The 17,760-nt window shown below is 32.7% G+C and overlaps 1 protein-coding gene across 1 annotated transcript in view; it reads right to left on the reverse strand.

Annotated features, from left to right (window-relative positions):
- LOC118191631 (uncharacterized) overlaps positions 1-17,760 on the reverse strand; it is a 74,889-nt gene that overhangs the window by 43,153 nt on the left and 13,976 nt on the right. Inside the window, exons 3-5 of the mRNA XM_085824547.1 lie at positions 14,242-14,352; positions 9,460-9,504; positions 5,976-6,026 (exon numbers count right to left, since the gene is read on the reverse strand). Of these exons, the coding sequence (XP_085680673.1) occupies positions 5,976-6,026; positions 9,460-9,504; positions 14,242-14,352 (207 nt within the window). The remainder of the gene's footprint in view (positions 1-5,975; positions 6,027-9,459; positions 9,505-14,241; positions 14,353-17,760) is intronic.

The raw sequence follows: 17,760 nt of genomic DNA on the forward strand, positions 1-17,760 counted from the left end.
AATCTCCTAAAATAAGAGTGTGCCTTTTAGTGTGTTGAGATGAGAATTTTTTAACTGCTTGATTAATAATGTTGGGTGAAAAGCCCCTGTCAATAGCTATTGCTTTTAAATAATTTAGTTCTTTATCAAGGGCTCGTTTGGAGGAGCAAACTTGAAGAGCACGGAAAACATAGGAATAAAATGAAGCTAACTTTTGTTTAGTCGGATGACATGATTTAAAGTGTGGTGGAAGGCAAACCGATGAAGGTTTACGGTAAACTGTAGTACTGAAGTTGGATGTGTTACGTGTGACCAGAATGTCGAGAAACGGAAGAGAATTGCAAGTCTCAAGTTCAAAAGTGAACTGAATAGCAGGATCAATAGAATTCATTGTTGAAAGAACTTTATTTAAATCATCTTTATTTAGTTAATCATCTTTATTTAAATTATTTTTCACCCAAAATTATTAATCAAGCATTTAAAAAATTCTCATCTCAACTCACTAAAAGCCACACTCTTATTTTAGGAGATTATAAAAATTCTGTTGTCATTCCCTTCTTTCCATCAATTAGCTATAAAGTTGCAGATATTTTGCAGAAATTTAACTTTCGGGTTGTTTATTCTCCCATCAATAAAATTCCAACTTCTATACTCAAGGACCCCATTCCGGATATGAATTCCTAGGGTATTTATAGGATTCCTTCCCAGTGTGGTTTAATTTACATTGGCCAAACTAAGAGAGCCTTAAAATTTCGCGTGAAAGAACATGAGGCATATGTTAGAAAAAAGGAAACACAGAAGTCTTCTGTTGCTGAACATTGTTGGTCCGAAAATCACACTTTCAATTTTTCTTCTGCCAAAATTATTCAAAAAACCTCTTCCATTGGAGAACTGGATTTTCTAGAGGCATTTCACATTCATAAAAATCTTTCTGTTCTAGTTAACGATCCTAATTCCAATCCAAATTTGCCTTCGGCTTTTAGAGAAATTATGTTTTAGTTCTGGTTTCGCCAACAGATGGCGCCACTTGCTTATTCTTGTCCAGGCTTTCTTATCTTATCTAATCATTATTTCCTATCTTGTTCATTTGCGGTTTTGCAGCTGAAGATGATGGTTCGGTAAAACCATCGAAACTAGTCCTGTGAAAATTTTGTAAATATAACGCTGATTTTTGTTGTTTGACTTCTGAATTAGTGATTGCCTTATTTAAGTAAACGAAATGCATTTATTTAATTCATTTTTGAAACCTCAAAATTTAAAATATATTTGAATACTATGTAAATTTTATGTAATGTCACCAAGCTGAAGAGCGGTACAGATGAAAACAAATTTCTAGAATTCATGCAGGCAATCGAAGTTAAATATTATGATTTGAGATTTCTACAAGTCCTAGTAAGCTATTAGGCATTACCAAGTCTACATATAATTGCTTATAAATCAGAAATGGAATATATTGCCCTTCTGTGCAGGCAAGCTTCCAGATTATTCAAGCGTCAGGTGTGTTAATCGCAATCGCAACCGCAGGATGACAAGGCAAAAAGAATGCAACAACCGGTTTCTCGCTCTCTTCTGCTGCTGGGGCTCAGAGGTGTAGGACGGCCTTTTGGTTGTTCCTCTCCTGCCGATGTGATACGCCATTTTTTTGCTTCTTCCTTAATTGCTGCCTGAAAACACCATGGAACGTTTTGGCTTGAAGGTACAACGCTAGATTTCTCCAGAATCGTAGAATATTGCTGCTGTTAATAATTCTTCTTTCCAGCCTCATTATCTTTTTGAGATGCCTTCGCCTCGTAAGTGAACCCTGTACACGTTCTTTCTCTTCTTCTATATTATTTATTACATGCGGTGAAATATGTTGAAGCATATTATTATTGATAAAGAAATTGTCAAAAAATGTGTTATCCTTACAGTGATAATTGTCAAAATTATGCATGTTTGATAGATGAATTTATGCATGTTACAAAATTTAGCATTAAGTATTTATGAAAAATGCTGTGTATCTTAATGTGTTTGAAATTGAATGTTGTAAGGTAAATAAATATAAATAAGATAAGTTGTAAGGTGAATATAAAAAAGATAAGTAATACTGTAGTTCATCTATGAGAAAATCAAAAATTAAATCAACTACTATAATGACTACTTCCTTAGCTTCTGCTTTGCCCACATTTAATGGTAATGTTTCTGAAAATGTGTACTTAGATTTACTTTAGCTAAGTGAAAATCTAATTGGTAGTACTGAATAATGTTATTATTCAGTGACCTTTCTTATTTTTATCAAATTTACAAGCGCAAAATCGAGCTTAGCTATTTCGTTTTGGTAGATATTGAAACAGAATGTATTTGTTCCTTTGAAACTTTGGGTTTTAGAATTGAACAATTAGCGGACAATATTTAGAATATATTTTTTTACAAGAGGATAGTGGGATAGAACATTAAAGAGAGAAGGTCCAAAGCGTATTGATTTGCTGGAATTTCTTAAATCTCATATTAGAACTCTTCAAGCTGGTAAACAGGATATTAAAAGACAAAATGAATATATTATGTTTCTGAATCTGAATGCTCATAATCGTGTTAATTTTATCAAAAACATAGTTTTAATTTCAAATGATAGAGCTTCAGACTGCAGAAGTATCCATTAGTGTAAAAACTGTTTCAAAAGCCATAATTGTTGCGTTTAGATACAGTTAATAATGAACTAGAAATGCGTAAAATGTTACAAGTATTTCAAGCAAGGTATCGATAGCTAAACCCTTTTCTTCAGGATTAACGTCTAGTACAATTAATGTTCAGTCTGCTGTGTTATGTGACAATTCCAAATCAAATGTTCCTGCACAATCAATTAACCTATTTTGTGGATTTTAATTTTTAAAGTGTATTATTATCATGCGAAGCTGTTATTAAATTATTAAATTTATTTCGAGAATATCAGTGTGTAGAACACTAATTTAACCTTTATGTAAAGTCAGTTTAAAAACATACAAGTTTATAAAAAGTTTAGGTTTACCTAGAAGAAATGTCAAGGTATTTATTTCCTATCTGGGATCCTCGGATATAAGAACAAGAAGATATCGCAAATCACTTTCTTTCAACACTTTTTAGCAAGAGTCCACATCATCAGTATTTATAATTAATAGGATTATGGGAGGATTGTCCCATTTTACATTAAATAAGAAATGCATTGACGAATGTAATGAGTTATTAAATCGACGTTCTTCAGAAGTGAGTCTATTGATATACAGAAAGGTACCTTAAATAATAGACATTTTTCTACCACTTTTAAAAAGGAAAACGATTGATATCGGAGAAAGCAAACCGGTAGCCTCTCATCTGTACGATGTTGAATTATTTTGGATAGTGTAAATACTTCATAAGAGATAAAAATCTAAGATTTATGAAACAATATACAGAGGAGAAGAACAATTTTCTATTTATTATTTTTTTCTTTTTTAGGTGCTGTGCCTGCATTTGACATGAAACCATTAGAGAGAAAAATCAGAGGGAGCTCGAAAGTTACTCCAGTTCTACACTGGTGAAAATTAGAAATATTGTATACCTAGTCAAATCTCATTTAGAAATATTGCATACCTTTTCAACTTCCAAACTGAAGGTACGTCTGTCTGACGACTGAAGAAGCTATATGCTTAAAAAGGCTTCAGTTATGTAAATAAGGCAAGGATTTCATGAGACTCGGACCATGTCGTTTTGAGGGAATCTAATTCGACTTCTAAGCTGCGCATTGTTTTTGATACTTCAGTTTAAACAACATCAGAACGTTTCTTAGAAGAACCTTTTGATAACTGGGTAACTGGGCAGATAGTTCATTAAGAATTATTTCCTCTACTTCTACTGCTCAGAACTTATAAAGTTGTGGTATGTGTCGACGGAGACGTTCTTTACTGGAGTTCCCCTGGAAGATACAAGGTGGCAAAAAAATGAATAGTTCTTAGGATCTCTTGAGAACATTTAGACAAATAACAGTAACGTATGAAGATGCGCAATTTTTGTATGCTCGAGTTTTGAAACAACTTGCGTTAGATGAATAAACCATATTCTCTTCGATATCAAAGTTTCCTTTTCATGATTTTTATGTAGATGATCTAATTTCAGGAACACGAAATGAAGGAGCAATGTAAACGATTAGTTCAACAGTTGTCGTAAAGGACGGAAAGCAGCGTATTCTGTTTAAGGAAGTGGATATAGACTATTTCAGTTATTTTAGACATTGTTGCGGAGTATGTTTGCTCAAAATAATCATTCATAAGAATATGAAGATGTTGGGCATTATTTGGGAGCCCCTAATAATGTATTTCACTTTCCAGAATGAACAGATGCTAAACAAAGTTCCTTAAAAGAACCAAGTTATCAGAAATTGCTAAACTTTCGAACCTATGGGATAATGAGTAACTTCGATAATGTGTGCTAAAATATTACTACAGGAATTGTGCAGATTAAAACTTGATGGGATGAAGTGTTTAAGGAGAGAATAATAAGTTTATTTTTAGAATTACCCTTTTTGTCAATCTCCGAGATTCCGAGTATGTGTTATATCTGAAGCGAATAAACATAGAAACTGGTGCTTTAGAAAAATTATATTATGCAGTAATCCACTTAGATCAAATAGCTCTGATTTTCATCTAGTGCTAGCTTTGTAATAAGAAAAAGCAGACAGTAAAGACGGTCTCTTCAAAGACTGGAGCTATGTGCTACGTTACGTACACATAGTTTTGTTATGAATGGAGCTGCAAAACAACAGTACTTATTCGTGGACAGCCTTGCGAATTACATTCGCATAAATGTTTTCTAAGCCTCGTTTTTGTTACAAATCATGCTGCGAAGTTTCAGGAAGTTATGGTAAGGACGAAATGGAATTATGGCTCTCGAAAAGATAATTTTATATGTTGTAGAACCAGAGAGTAGGTAACGGCAGTACGATGCGATTTATAGATTTCAATGGTTAAACCTACTTTAATTCATTACAGTATCATTTAAGTGGAGTATTGGTAGACGGAGTTATGCCGAAGGAAATGAAGAAGTGTTTCATTCCAAATGTTTCTAATTTTGAAGAGTTTAACGTGCTTTCTACGTATTTAGCATGGTTTAAGTTATGTAAAATATTAACTATCTGCGAAACAGTAAAGAATAATTGTATTCAGTTATCAACAGACCTATAAAGAGTTATTTGTCTACTTAAGAATTCTTTACTTTTATGAATGTTGAAATTGTACAAGGATCTAGGCTTTTAAACGAATTATTTCGCTTGAAATCAGGAAGGGTTTGGGTGATATTAAGTCAGCATTTTTCTTTAAACACCTTACTTTCCCTAGGGAGTGTGTAGGTGAGACTCAGAAACGCTACAAATCCAGATAATCCGATATATCCTATGATTTGTGTCTAAAAATAACACATTTGTTTAGTAGGCATGATCATGAATTGTATCTTCAGAAACGCAACAACTCACCTCTGTCATACGACATCCATTAATTGATTTCAAATACAAGAGATGCCGTTAGAAAATGTTTGAAACAGTATATTATTTACTGCACATTTTCAGCAAAATTTCAGATCTACTTGATTTTTCGGGATCATGTAGTATTATGCGTTTGTGATTTCTGCAAGTTCTGCTGAGGTATTAAGCATCAACAATACATGTAGTTCACTACAAATCAGAGATGGATTGTGTTTTAATAACGGATATGTTACAGAAGTCTGCTCATCTCACAGAATTACTTCCTAGGGATAATTTATTCGTGTATTTCGTGGTAATTTAGCGTTAACATTAAATTGACATGTAAGGCTTCTTTCAATTAATTGCACTACATACGAGTATAATTGGGCATATCGTGATTATTTGAATAAATTTTAATGAACAGTAAAAATTAACTATTTGTCTTGAAATATGGCACATTTGTAGAGACGTAACTTTAAAACATGTAAGAAGTGAATGCCTCAACAACTTTAGAACTCTAAATTCATATTGACTAAATAAAAGTACTTACTTCGGATGAATTAGATTCTCCTGCGTCGTTGGATTCCTCAAAGAGTGATTTCTAAAAGATTTAAATATGAAGATATGTTACTTAATTATATAGAGATTAAAATTTTTTTCACAACAGATGTTTCGACTGTACATATCAGAATTATCGTAAAACACTTTTCCTATTACAAATAAGTAATTCTTAAAGGAAATTCGGGCAAGATTCAATGAGAGACTCCTTAGCTAAGCCGTTGTTGGCAATTCTTCTTTCCTTTCTTTATTATAAATCTCATGTTTTTGAAATGTCAGGTGTTAGGATTCCAGTCAAAGTATTTTTATCACTCTCAAGGGTTATATGGTTGGGGCTCCATGTCTGAAAAAAATTAATTTTTTGTTGTTGGAAAGTTTAACTATTTTTAGCTTAATTTCTTCTGTGTTCTTATGCATCTATGTAGGAAATGTCGACTTAGGCTTTTAGAACCTCCTTTAATTTTACAGTCATCAGAAGATAAAACGAAACAGACAGCGTACTGCAGTATTCAAGACTAGCTGCTGAATATATATTTTAATTCCATGTTTATGTGGCATATACGTAGTGTTATAAAAGTGACGCAAAATTAAAGTATGCGTCATCTTCTCATGAAAACCTTTTTATGGCTCCAATGCTACTATCATGAGATACATATCATGCCCTATCTAACGTCTTAGCTAGAAGTATCACATTTCAAGTCAAAGGGTTACATAAAAGTATTTATTTACATGTCGACCTGACGGTTACACACAATTAAAGACTTTAATAGGAACACAACTCTCTTGGCTTCCGGATAAACACATACACGTGTAAGTTAAATCAAGTGCAGAGTATAAAAGTACCGAAATTAGGCTTGATCTTCATTAATTGACTAAGGGCTTACGGCAGCAGAAACTTGGGCCGACAATACAATTTGCAAGAACAGAAAATCTAAAGTGAGGCTAGCTTGTATGCCTAACGCTTTCCGAGAACTTAACAACTAGCAGCTCATTTATCCGTTTTATTTATTTCTAATATGCTGGATCTTTGCCAAAAGTAGAAAGTATAATAAAAGGAAAATAATTTAGCAACTGAGAAAACAAAAACAGAAATCTTACATTCTGAAAAGTCGCCCTCCCCTCCCTTTTTTTGTCTCATCCAGTTTGATGCAGGAAATATAACGGAGTAATTTCCACGACCGCTACAGAAAGCTACTACTGTATTGACTATCACTCTTTAGGCGCAGATATAGATGAAATAAATATAAACGTTTAGGCATTTTATATGAATTAACACAAATAGTTGTTTAGTTTTATAGTAAACGTGTATACAGCTTAAGCGTTTCGTTTATAAGGAGCTAAGCTACCTAGATATACTTTTAACATTTATTTTACTTAATACGTTGTTTCTTCGGCTGAATTCCTTCCGCATTTCACTTATTTTGATCTGCTCCGCCAAAAAGTGTAACTGAGGTGAGTTTAAATAACGACCAAAAGTTTCAGGTTAAGGGAGGCATCTGGCAGCTTCACCTTCACTTCTAGCTCGCCGAGAGCTAGCTTTAAATCTTGTTAGGTTGTTAAATCTTGAATTTAAATTTTGTTTTGTAAATAGTTTGATTCATTATTGTCTGTCTAGCTTGTAAGAAGAAAAGTTAATCGTGTTAAATTTTTTACTTATGTAATTTTAAGCTAAATGCGAATAAATTGTTAGTTGTTTTTGCACTGCTGTAACTGCTTATCTTCTGAGACTGAAATTCGAAACGGAATGATTATTCTCCAGTACACGGGGAAGGGTTAGGCCAGTATTTATATAGAGTCAAATATAATTTCACCTAATATAATCTCAGAAAATTAGTTCTCTGGTTTGATTTGATTTGTAAAAAATTTGCGTTTACATTCTGGAAAATAACAAAATTAATAAAAATGCTATATATGAAATTATTTTAGTATATAATTTACATAGTACATTGTTTTATGTTATGCTATTTATATATATCTTATATATATATATATATATATATATATATATATATATATATATATATATATATATATAAAGTATATACAGGGCGATAATTACTTAGCATGTTGGTTGCACTTTTGTTTTTAATTATTCCATTTTTATAATTCAGTTTTAAATATGCTAATGAGTAAATTCACTTCAACAGACTTCTAATTTAACTACTTTATTTTCAACGGAGATAATATATTCAATAATCTTATCATAAATTATTATATTTATAGTCATAAATTATATACATATATATACAATAAAATTATTAAAAGAATAGGAAAAATCGCATCTTAAATGAAAGTTTGCAATTATGAAGGCCCTAACCATTTTATTTCACAGAGATCGTCATACACAACGTTTGTAACAACTAAAAATTACAAAAATTGATACAATACTGAAACCATTCCAGAATAAAATAAGAAATAAAAAGTGAAGCATTAATATATACACCCACACATTTTAGCCCCTTAAGCCGTAAAGATCCTAAGTTTTACTAACGTTTATTTTACTTTAAAACTGTACTATCACTTCTTATTTTCTACTACCGGCTAGAATTAAATGCTTTAACTTGTTTATGCAAATTGTCTTGCTAACGCCCAAGTACTTGAGTTGTGGATTTTTGCCCAGCGAGAGAGAGAAGAAGTTTTAGGAAGCAACCCGCTTGCCACTGTAGTTTTACGAGTTTTCACTCGGTTGCTGGTTACCTTTAAGGCCAGAGGTTTATCCCTCTTAATATTTGCAAACGTATTGTAGTTTAAGCAGCTCGGCGTACTACATACGTACCTTTTTAAATAAAGGCCAGTCTTAGTGCTAGGCATTTGAATACTAATTCAATGTTAGCTTTTAGTTAGAGTTTTTTTTATATTCTTACGTTCAGACCACAAGTGATTGGTCTCTGTATTCCGAAGTTCGGAAGATCCTGTAAAAGATTGAAAATAAAGGGTTTCGTATACCCTTCCTGCTTGTGTTGTCTACTTCACACCTTCTTGAACATAGCTTGAGTAAGCTCCCTGTTCCGATTCAGGACCATTCATGTTTGCAAAGCAAATCAAGAGAAACACAAGTCCTGACAAAGCCACTATTTAATTTGGTTTTTTTCCCTTCCCATTTGAAAAATAGTAATATGCTTGCAATAAATCTTTCCGAGCTTCGCCATATGATTCATGTGCAACATTAATGACTGTCCGTAGTTTTTAAACATCTTTCTGAAAGAAAAGGTACTTAAGATTCTGGAGCTGGCTTTGTTAAGTAGTACAAAAATAACCAGCGGCCTTTTGCGTAGGAGCTGACGCCTATCTTCCAAAATACCACTAATTGGAATTATATTTGTCAAAATTTAAATATTCGGTTATGACTCTATAGATTTCATGTATTTTTCTAGAAGACTGATAAGTATGTACAGTGTATTCCTACTTTATTTCAAAGGGACCATGGTAGAAGAGAAATAATTTCATTACAGAAGTAAAGTATAGCCTATGCTTACCTGTCTGTTCCTGAACGACGTTCCGATACTATAGAGACATGGTAGCTGTGAAAATAAAAAGGCAAAGCAATTATTTCAGCAAAACTAATAATGAGGAATTGATGGTGAATAACAGATATAGCACTCCTAGTATATTTATCTCTGAAATTTGAATTCATAAAGGTATATGAAAGAACACAAAATCAAAATTCGGGTTTTTATAGCATATTTTGACCAAATTTTACCACATAAAACAGAATGTTAGGACTTGCAAAATTATGAACATTTGTAGGTTAATATTTCCATTTTTCATGCAGTATTACATTATGTTATTTCTTGTCATCCATCCAGGCATGCAGTTTGGTAATTAATTTTTACGGATGAATCGGTATGAAATCAATCCTAATAAGAAATAGATCGTGTGTTATACCACTGGTTAGCCTTAAACGATTAAAGGGAGATTATATTTCTGGACAGATGGTACAAGCAAAAGCGAAGGAATTGAATGAACAGCCGTGCAATTTACCGTGCAATTCGTTTTGAATGCAATTCAAAATGAATTTTGGTTTTTCGTTGGACTGGGTTTTCCATTAACTGGTTTAAAGAAAGGTATGGAATTTGCAATTAGATGTGTAGGGTGAACAAAACAGTTCCTGTGAAGTGTCCGCGAATGAGTTAATAGCTCAGTGAAATATGGATAAAAATAATGGATTACCAGCGCATGAGTATATTGCCATATATACAAAGAAAGACTTCGCAGTATATTGAAAGGAAATGGGAAGAAGGGAAGTATATTGAAAGGAAATGGGAAGAACGGAAGTATATTGAAAGGAAATGGGAAGAATCTTTAAGGGAGAAAGAAAAATTGCCACGGCCATGCCCAAGATGAACACATATGTTACATATTTCATGCCACTGTAATTGACATTATTCAACCAGTGAACCAAGGGATTATCTAGAGTATAAAAATTAGCTACTGATTGTCTTTCATGCTTCAATGTAGCTTTGAAGGTAGTGACATGATTTTCAGCAACAGTTCACACTGAAAGCCGTCATATGAAATACTTTGTCTCTAGCTTGTTAATATGTAAAGTATATTACATATTAACAAGCTAGAGACGTCGCTGCGTCCGTAAATTCCTCACGTTCGTAAATGATGAAACAAATGAAGAAAATTCTCTGGATTTCAAAATAAAACGTCTGTATTGTCCGACATTTTTTATGTAATTAAATGTTCGGAGAAGGTTGATGCTAGTGAAGAAAAGGTTTAGGTTTGATAATCTGTTACCGTCACAATCTTTCAAGACGACGAAGAAATAGTAACTGAATGTGTACTGGAAACGAAGAAAGATGATGAGAACGAATGAAGGTTGAAGGGGAAATTTACGTGGAAGAAAGCTGATGTTTAATAAGATCTCATAAGATTTGCTGAGAAGTGTTGATCTATGTCAGTACATGAAGTTATGAAGCTTCATTTTATGCACAGAGAGTTTTCCAAATTCCGGAAACAATTTTCTAAGCAGGCAAGCATTTGAAGTTACATGACATCCCACTAAGAAATTCGTAAATTTGGAGGTATTATGGTAATTTTAAAATGTTGAATTTTGTTTTCCTGAAATATAAAATCACGTTTCAATTTTAAATGATTTATACGATTTCCAATGTTATTTATTTAATCGTCAACGTTGGATCAAAAAACACGATCAGCGGAATTTCTGTGTTGCAATTTCTACATATGGCGTCACAAAACATGAAAAAGGTAAGTTCTAGAAATATACAATTTCTGTGTTGCAATTTCTACATATGGCGTCGCAAAACATGAAAAAGGTAAGTTCTAGAAATATACAATTTCTGTGTTGCAATTTCTACATATGGCGTCACAAAACATGAAAAAGGTAAGTTCTAGAAATATACAATTTCTGTGTTGCAATTTCTACATATGGCGTCACAAAAATGAAAAAGGTAAGTTCTAGAAATATACAATTTGTATCAGTAGAGCGGTGACAAAATTTCAGGAGAGCTAGAATACACCTAGACGGTGAGAAATCACATAGCAATGCATGGTCGAAAATGCTTTGTATATTCAGCTTGTAAGACTTTCACTTTGTAAATCTCAGTTACTGTAGAAAGTGACGAATCTTAAGAATTAGATAGCGAATAATCACTTATGTTCGTATGACAAGAACAACAAGATAGAAGGGTAACTATTTATTATTCCAATAAGATTTAACAAAACTCCGTCTTGGAGTGTAGAATCAAAGCCGACACTTGGGCTTCAACTTAAGAGACTATGAATTAAACTGAAACTAAGATTAACTAAAGAAATATAGCCGAAGCTATCAAGTTTCTAATGCAGTTGGCCTCTTAAACATCAGATCACTTCGAAGCTATCAAGGGCCTGAGTGTAATAACAGCTTTGAGAGTGTGGCCAAAAGTCAGACGGGCGTAAATCAGAAACTCTGATTCTTCTCTCCCTACGACCAAGAACTTCGCGGTTAAATACCGCTCTTCCTCATTATGTATTCAGACGTGATTCTAAAACTTGATAGCTTCGCCGTTTAGTTAACATTTAGGGGGCCAACTCCTTTAGAATTTTGATAGCTTCGGCTGAATCCTTTCATGCAAGAATTAGTTAAATTTGATTTCTTAGTACACTTGAGTTACAGCCCAGGTTAAGGCTTTGTGTGCGATCTAAGACAAGAGCCATCTGTATATTCTAATTTTGAGAAACCCTTCTTGAGTTTGCGTTTCCTGAGCTAAAGCTATTATTCGCTAAAGCTAAAGCTATTATTTTTCTTATAGCTATGTGTGTGAAACCTCCAGTTCTTGAGGTTCCACACACATAGCTATAAGAAAAGAGTGTAAGGATTATGCTAATTTTATTAACAGTTAAATTTTAAACTTCCTTTCCTATCAAATCTTAATTCCAACTTATCACTTCCGGACAGAACGTAGTTTCAGAATAAAGTCTGAATGCTAATGAGGAAGAGCGGTATATAACCACGTAGAAGAAGAACGTAGTTTCCAGACGTAGTTTTTATTTGTTAGTCTATATTATAAAAGAGCGCATGAGTATATTGCCATATATACAAAGAATGACTTCGCAGTATATTGAAAGGAAATGGGAAGAAGGGAAGTAGTTTCCAGAACGTAGTTTCAGAATAAAGTCTGAATGCTAATGAGGAAGAGCGGTATATAACCACGAAGTTCTATATGAGAGCGGAGACCACTGGGTGAGCAGCTGTGTCGCCAAGAAAACTTTCAGTTTTATTGCTCACTCAGTGGGACCACGTTTATTTAAAATTTTATATTACAATAAAAATTTGATTTTGATGTTGACATATACTTGATATACATTGACATAATTCATATAAATATTAACAGAAATTTTGATGGTACGAAGTTCTACAGTCTTAGAGAGAGAGATACCAGATATTCTGGCTGCACGCGTCCGACTTTTTAGGCTACCCTCTTGTAAGCTGTTATTACGGTCGGCCGCACTTTAGGCCCTTGATAGCTTCGCAGTCAATTAGCGTTAAGGGGCCAACTCTGTTAAGCTTTTGATAGCTTCGGCTATATCTCTTTAGCTAAGATTAGTTTAGTTTAATCTTAAGTTCAAGCCCAAGTGTCGGCTTTACTGTACAACTCCAACCCTTGATGAAGAACTAAGATATTTAAAAGCAATAGCTATTAACAGGGGGCTTTTCACCCAACATTATTAATCAAGCAGTTAAAAAATTCTCATCTCAACACACTAAAAGGCACACTCTTATTTTAGGAGATTATAAAAATTATGTTGTCATTCCCTTCTTTCCATCAATTAGCTATAAAGTTGCAGAAATTTAACTTTCCGGTCGTTTATTCTCCCATCAATAAAATTCCGAGTTCCATACTCAAAGACCCATTCCGGATATGAATTCCTGGGTATTTATTGGATTTCTTGCCAGTGTGGTTTAATTTACATTGGCCAAACTAAGAGAGTCTTAAAATTTCGCGTCAAGGAACATGAGGCATATGTTAGAAAAAAGGAAACACAGAAGTCTTCTTTTGTCCAACATTGTTGGTCCGAAAATCACCCTTTCAATCTTTTTACTGCCAAAATTATTCAAAAAACATCTTCCATTGGAGAACTGGATTTTCTAGAGGCATTTCACATTCAAAAAATATCTTTCTGTTCTAGTTAACGATCCTAATTCCAATCCATCTTTGCCTTTGGGCTTTAATAGAATTATGTTTTAGTTCTGGTTTCATCTACAGATGGCGCCACTAGCTTATTTTCTGTCCAGGCTTTCTTATCTTATCTGATCATTATATCCTGTCTTATTCATTTGCGGTTTTGCAGCTGAGGATGGCGGTTTGGTAAAACCATCAAAACTAGTCCTGTGAAAATTTTGAAAATATAACGCTGATTTTTGTTGTTTGACTTCTGAATTAGTATTTGTTCAGCGTGTTATTGTTGTCTTAATTAAAGCAGACCATGTTTATATTTAGAAAATTGAGTTACGAAATAACAAAATAAGAAATTATGTTAGCCTATATTTTATACATAACACTTCATATTTCTCTGAAAAATGTTTTACTCTATCAAAAATACTCAGCAACTGTAGGAATTATTGTCTGTTGTACGGACGCATTATCTATTTAGCAATTTTTCTTTAAATTATGCATGAATCCATTTCATTTATTCTAGTTCCTTCTTTTTTATGCATTTTATAAAATTAACTCTGATGTTGAATTATTTGATAATCTAGTCAAAATGTTACTGATAATAATTGATATCCTAAATATGGATGAAATGCTTACCGTAACGTTCTTAGGCAATGAACAAAGAGCTGTTGTCAAGTCACTGAACTGGGTAACTTCACTACCAAGGTTACAGTCTTTATTCGCATCATCTATAATCATATCTTGAAGCTAAAACAGGAGATAAAAGCCAGATGAGCGTAATGAACTATATTAATCAATTTTCCATTTTAATAAATAAACAGAGAATGAAATTAAGGATGGGATTAAATTATTTAATTTTATATCTCTCTTCTGTAGGGTAAAATGACTTAAAATTTGTCCTAAACATCTAACCTCTACCAATAAATGTTACGTGCACTATTTGGCTAGTTATTGCCTGTAGTACTAATTGATATTTAAAACATGAGTTAAAATTAAGAGTTTAGGCTTAAAAATACTTTTTTAAAAACGTTGTTTGAACATGTGCAAAATTATGTAAAATCTTAAAAATTAAAACCGAGATATTCTCGTCAAAGTTTACGATAACAGACTTTCTCATTTTATGACAAATTCTTAGGTATGCCGACGATATGATTACAAGAATATCCAAATACAAATGTACAATATACCTTGGATCCACATGGAAAAGACTAATTTCTTAAACACTCACTAATTTCAGCTAATATTCTCGTCTGCGTTTTCATAGCTTTGGCAAAAGACGTTCACTGGCAAGGCAGCAGACTCAGGAACAAATTCCAGAAAGATTAAGATAATATCTTAATTCAAGCAAATTCCTTTGCCATCTAGTTTGCACAAACATATGATCTGAGCATATATCTTGATAAGACAAGAAATTAACTTCAAATTAACTCTTAGTAAAACTTAAACGGTGATTTTGCACAAATTAAGGTTGAGCTTAAGAGAACTCTTCTATGTAAATTTAAACTTTAAAGACTCTAATACGTGTATCTGTTTTGGAGCAGCCAGAGACAGAATGTTCAAGCAATGTGATATCATTACATTGTCCCTTCAGTGTGAGACGCATAATTGAAAGAAATGCAAAAATATCAGGCTTGTCGGCTATACGTTTTCCATTAATTACCACAGATGGTCCAAACATAAGCTATTGCAGTGATTCTTTCTTTGTATGAAAGTATTACTCAGCATATTTGTCATCACATGCAAATAATTTGCACCACAGTTGAATAGGATTCTCGAATCCACTTTGGAAAACTTGAGCTGTACACTGCGGGAAAAATAAAAAAAAGGGGACAGTTCCTGTAGCTCCCGTTCTACTGGGCCGATTGACGAAATTCAAATTACGTTTTTCATGTCTTGAAAGCGCGACTTAGGATATATATTAGATTTATATATAGCACTATTCTAACATAGGTATTTTGACACAAAATCGGACGTTTTCTGAAATAACATACCAATTTTTCTTACATATTCTACGACTCAAATTATTCCAGACTACCAAGTTTTGTAAAAACCACATGACTAGTTTTTAAAAAATTAACTCTCAAAATTTTAGCTTCTCAATGTTCATCTAATTTGGTATATATTTATTAATATCTCTTTTTTATGAAACGTTTTTGATTCTTCCTTTCGCATTTCGAAATTTAAGCTCATTCCAAATAAAATTCACCCACTTGTTATGATTTATTTTTAAAATTTGTATTTTTAGATAGTTTTTACAAATTTTTTTAAAACAAATTGAATTATAACATATAAAAGTTTTGCAATCATCTTAAAGTAGGTGTATTTCTAAGCATACCTGCAAAAGGTTTCTCCTGAATCCGTGCTAATATTATTGACGAATCAATGAACTAATGCAGTTTAGTATTAATAGAACTAATATAGTACAGTATTAATAGAACTAATACAGTATAATCTATAAGTAGTTATATGAACTCTAATATTCTTTTCGTTAGTTTTACTAACAGAACTGCGCTACACTATTCCAGACGAGGAAGGTAATTGACTTCGAAGGCGAATCACGAGACTTGTCGCAGAGAAGTCTTGATAAATATTCATTCGAAGATGACATATGTTTTACATAAATTGCAGCATCATAAGCTTCCCAAATAGTATCACACAATCACCTTATGTCTATTTTATGTACACAGTTGGTTAGAACAAATTAGAGATGATATAATCGTTAACTTTTCTAAGACTATTCGGGAAAGCCTTCTGTTCTTCAAAGTCATTTTAAGAAGAGGTTCATTCAAATTTATTTTTAAGAGTCAAAAGTTTTGTAGATGTGTTTTAGTCTTTGTTGTAGCAGGTCTAATTAAACCTAATGGATCAAAGAGGAGATCTATTCCTGACAACATAATTGTCTCTTCAATTTCAGGTATATTTAATCGTAAGAAAAAACGGTAACTACATTTAGAAGATAAAGGTAACAGGTGAGGAAAGGCAGTGATACTTCATGTCTAACAGATGTAAACAGGTTATGTTCACGCCCTCCTCTTCAGATCAACACCTCCCAGGTGCAACAGAAGTGATGCTTTGGGAGTTAAATTATTTTGAGTAAAACATTTTACATATTTAAACGTTATTACAATGGTTAAAATGGTTGGTACATTTGGTACAGATTGGCTTGCCTGTTTTGCTCATGTAATTATAAATACGACATATATTTATGCACAATAAAACTATACATAACATATAATATATACATACAATATAAACTTATAATAAATACATAAACCTAATATACAACATATCTATGAAGCAAACATACAACATAAAATATAATTGTGGAGAAATATATATATGGAACTTAACTTCATTGAAATCGAAAACAAGTTTTTCTAATGCTTGCGCAATAGCTGCAAAGTAAGATAAAAATACTTTATTTACTAAAGAAATATTGATTACATTATCTCTTAATATAGAGTTAGTAGAATGTACGGGAATCCAGAAGTATGAAATTTAATTCGAAAAAAATTTTTTTAAAAGGAACTTGAATATAAATCATGAAAAAAAAAAGCTTTTTATGTGGACTTGGATTTAAATCTTGAAAAATGCTTTGAAAGGTGTTTGAATTTAAATCATGAATAACCAAAATTCAATCTTTGAAAAAGAAAATTAATGAACCAAGTAATTATCGTCATTGATCGGAAACTAGTTTTCAAGGGAAAAAACCAACTCCCGTTCAATGAACAATAATTAATAAATGCGAAGGTGTTTCGTCTTTTACTCAAGTAAGAATGAAGATGCCAATCTGGCATATTTAGTTAGGCCAAAATTATAGTTCCGTTAAGTGACTGTATTTTTAGTAAACTAGAGACATTAAAGCCATATTAGAGTACCAAAGAACTCATTCTGAATGTAGCATTTTCGCTAAGACAATAGATTCTTGAGAAATTTTGAGTGAATAGCCACATATAAGGTAGAGCACACTGCTTCTTTGTTATAAGTCCGCTGTTATTCTACACTGAAGAGTCACTAAATTAGGGATACCTATCTAGTAACGAGTTGGGCCTCTTCTGGCCTTGATAGCGGCTGCCACACGACGAAGCATAGATTCAACAAGTTTCTGGAAACGTTCCACGGGAATGACGTGCCAAATACTGGCTATAAGTGTCC

This window comes from Stegodyphus dumicola, chromosome 9 (assembly GCF_044657685.1).
Source record: "Stegodyphus dumicola isolate Sdum_Otavi_A_Nest chromosome 9, ASM4465768v1".
In the NCBI taxonomy this organism is placed as follows: Eukaryota; Metazoa; Arthropoda; class Arachnida; order Araneae; family Eresidae; genus Stegodyphus; species Stegodyphus dumicola.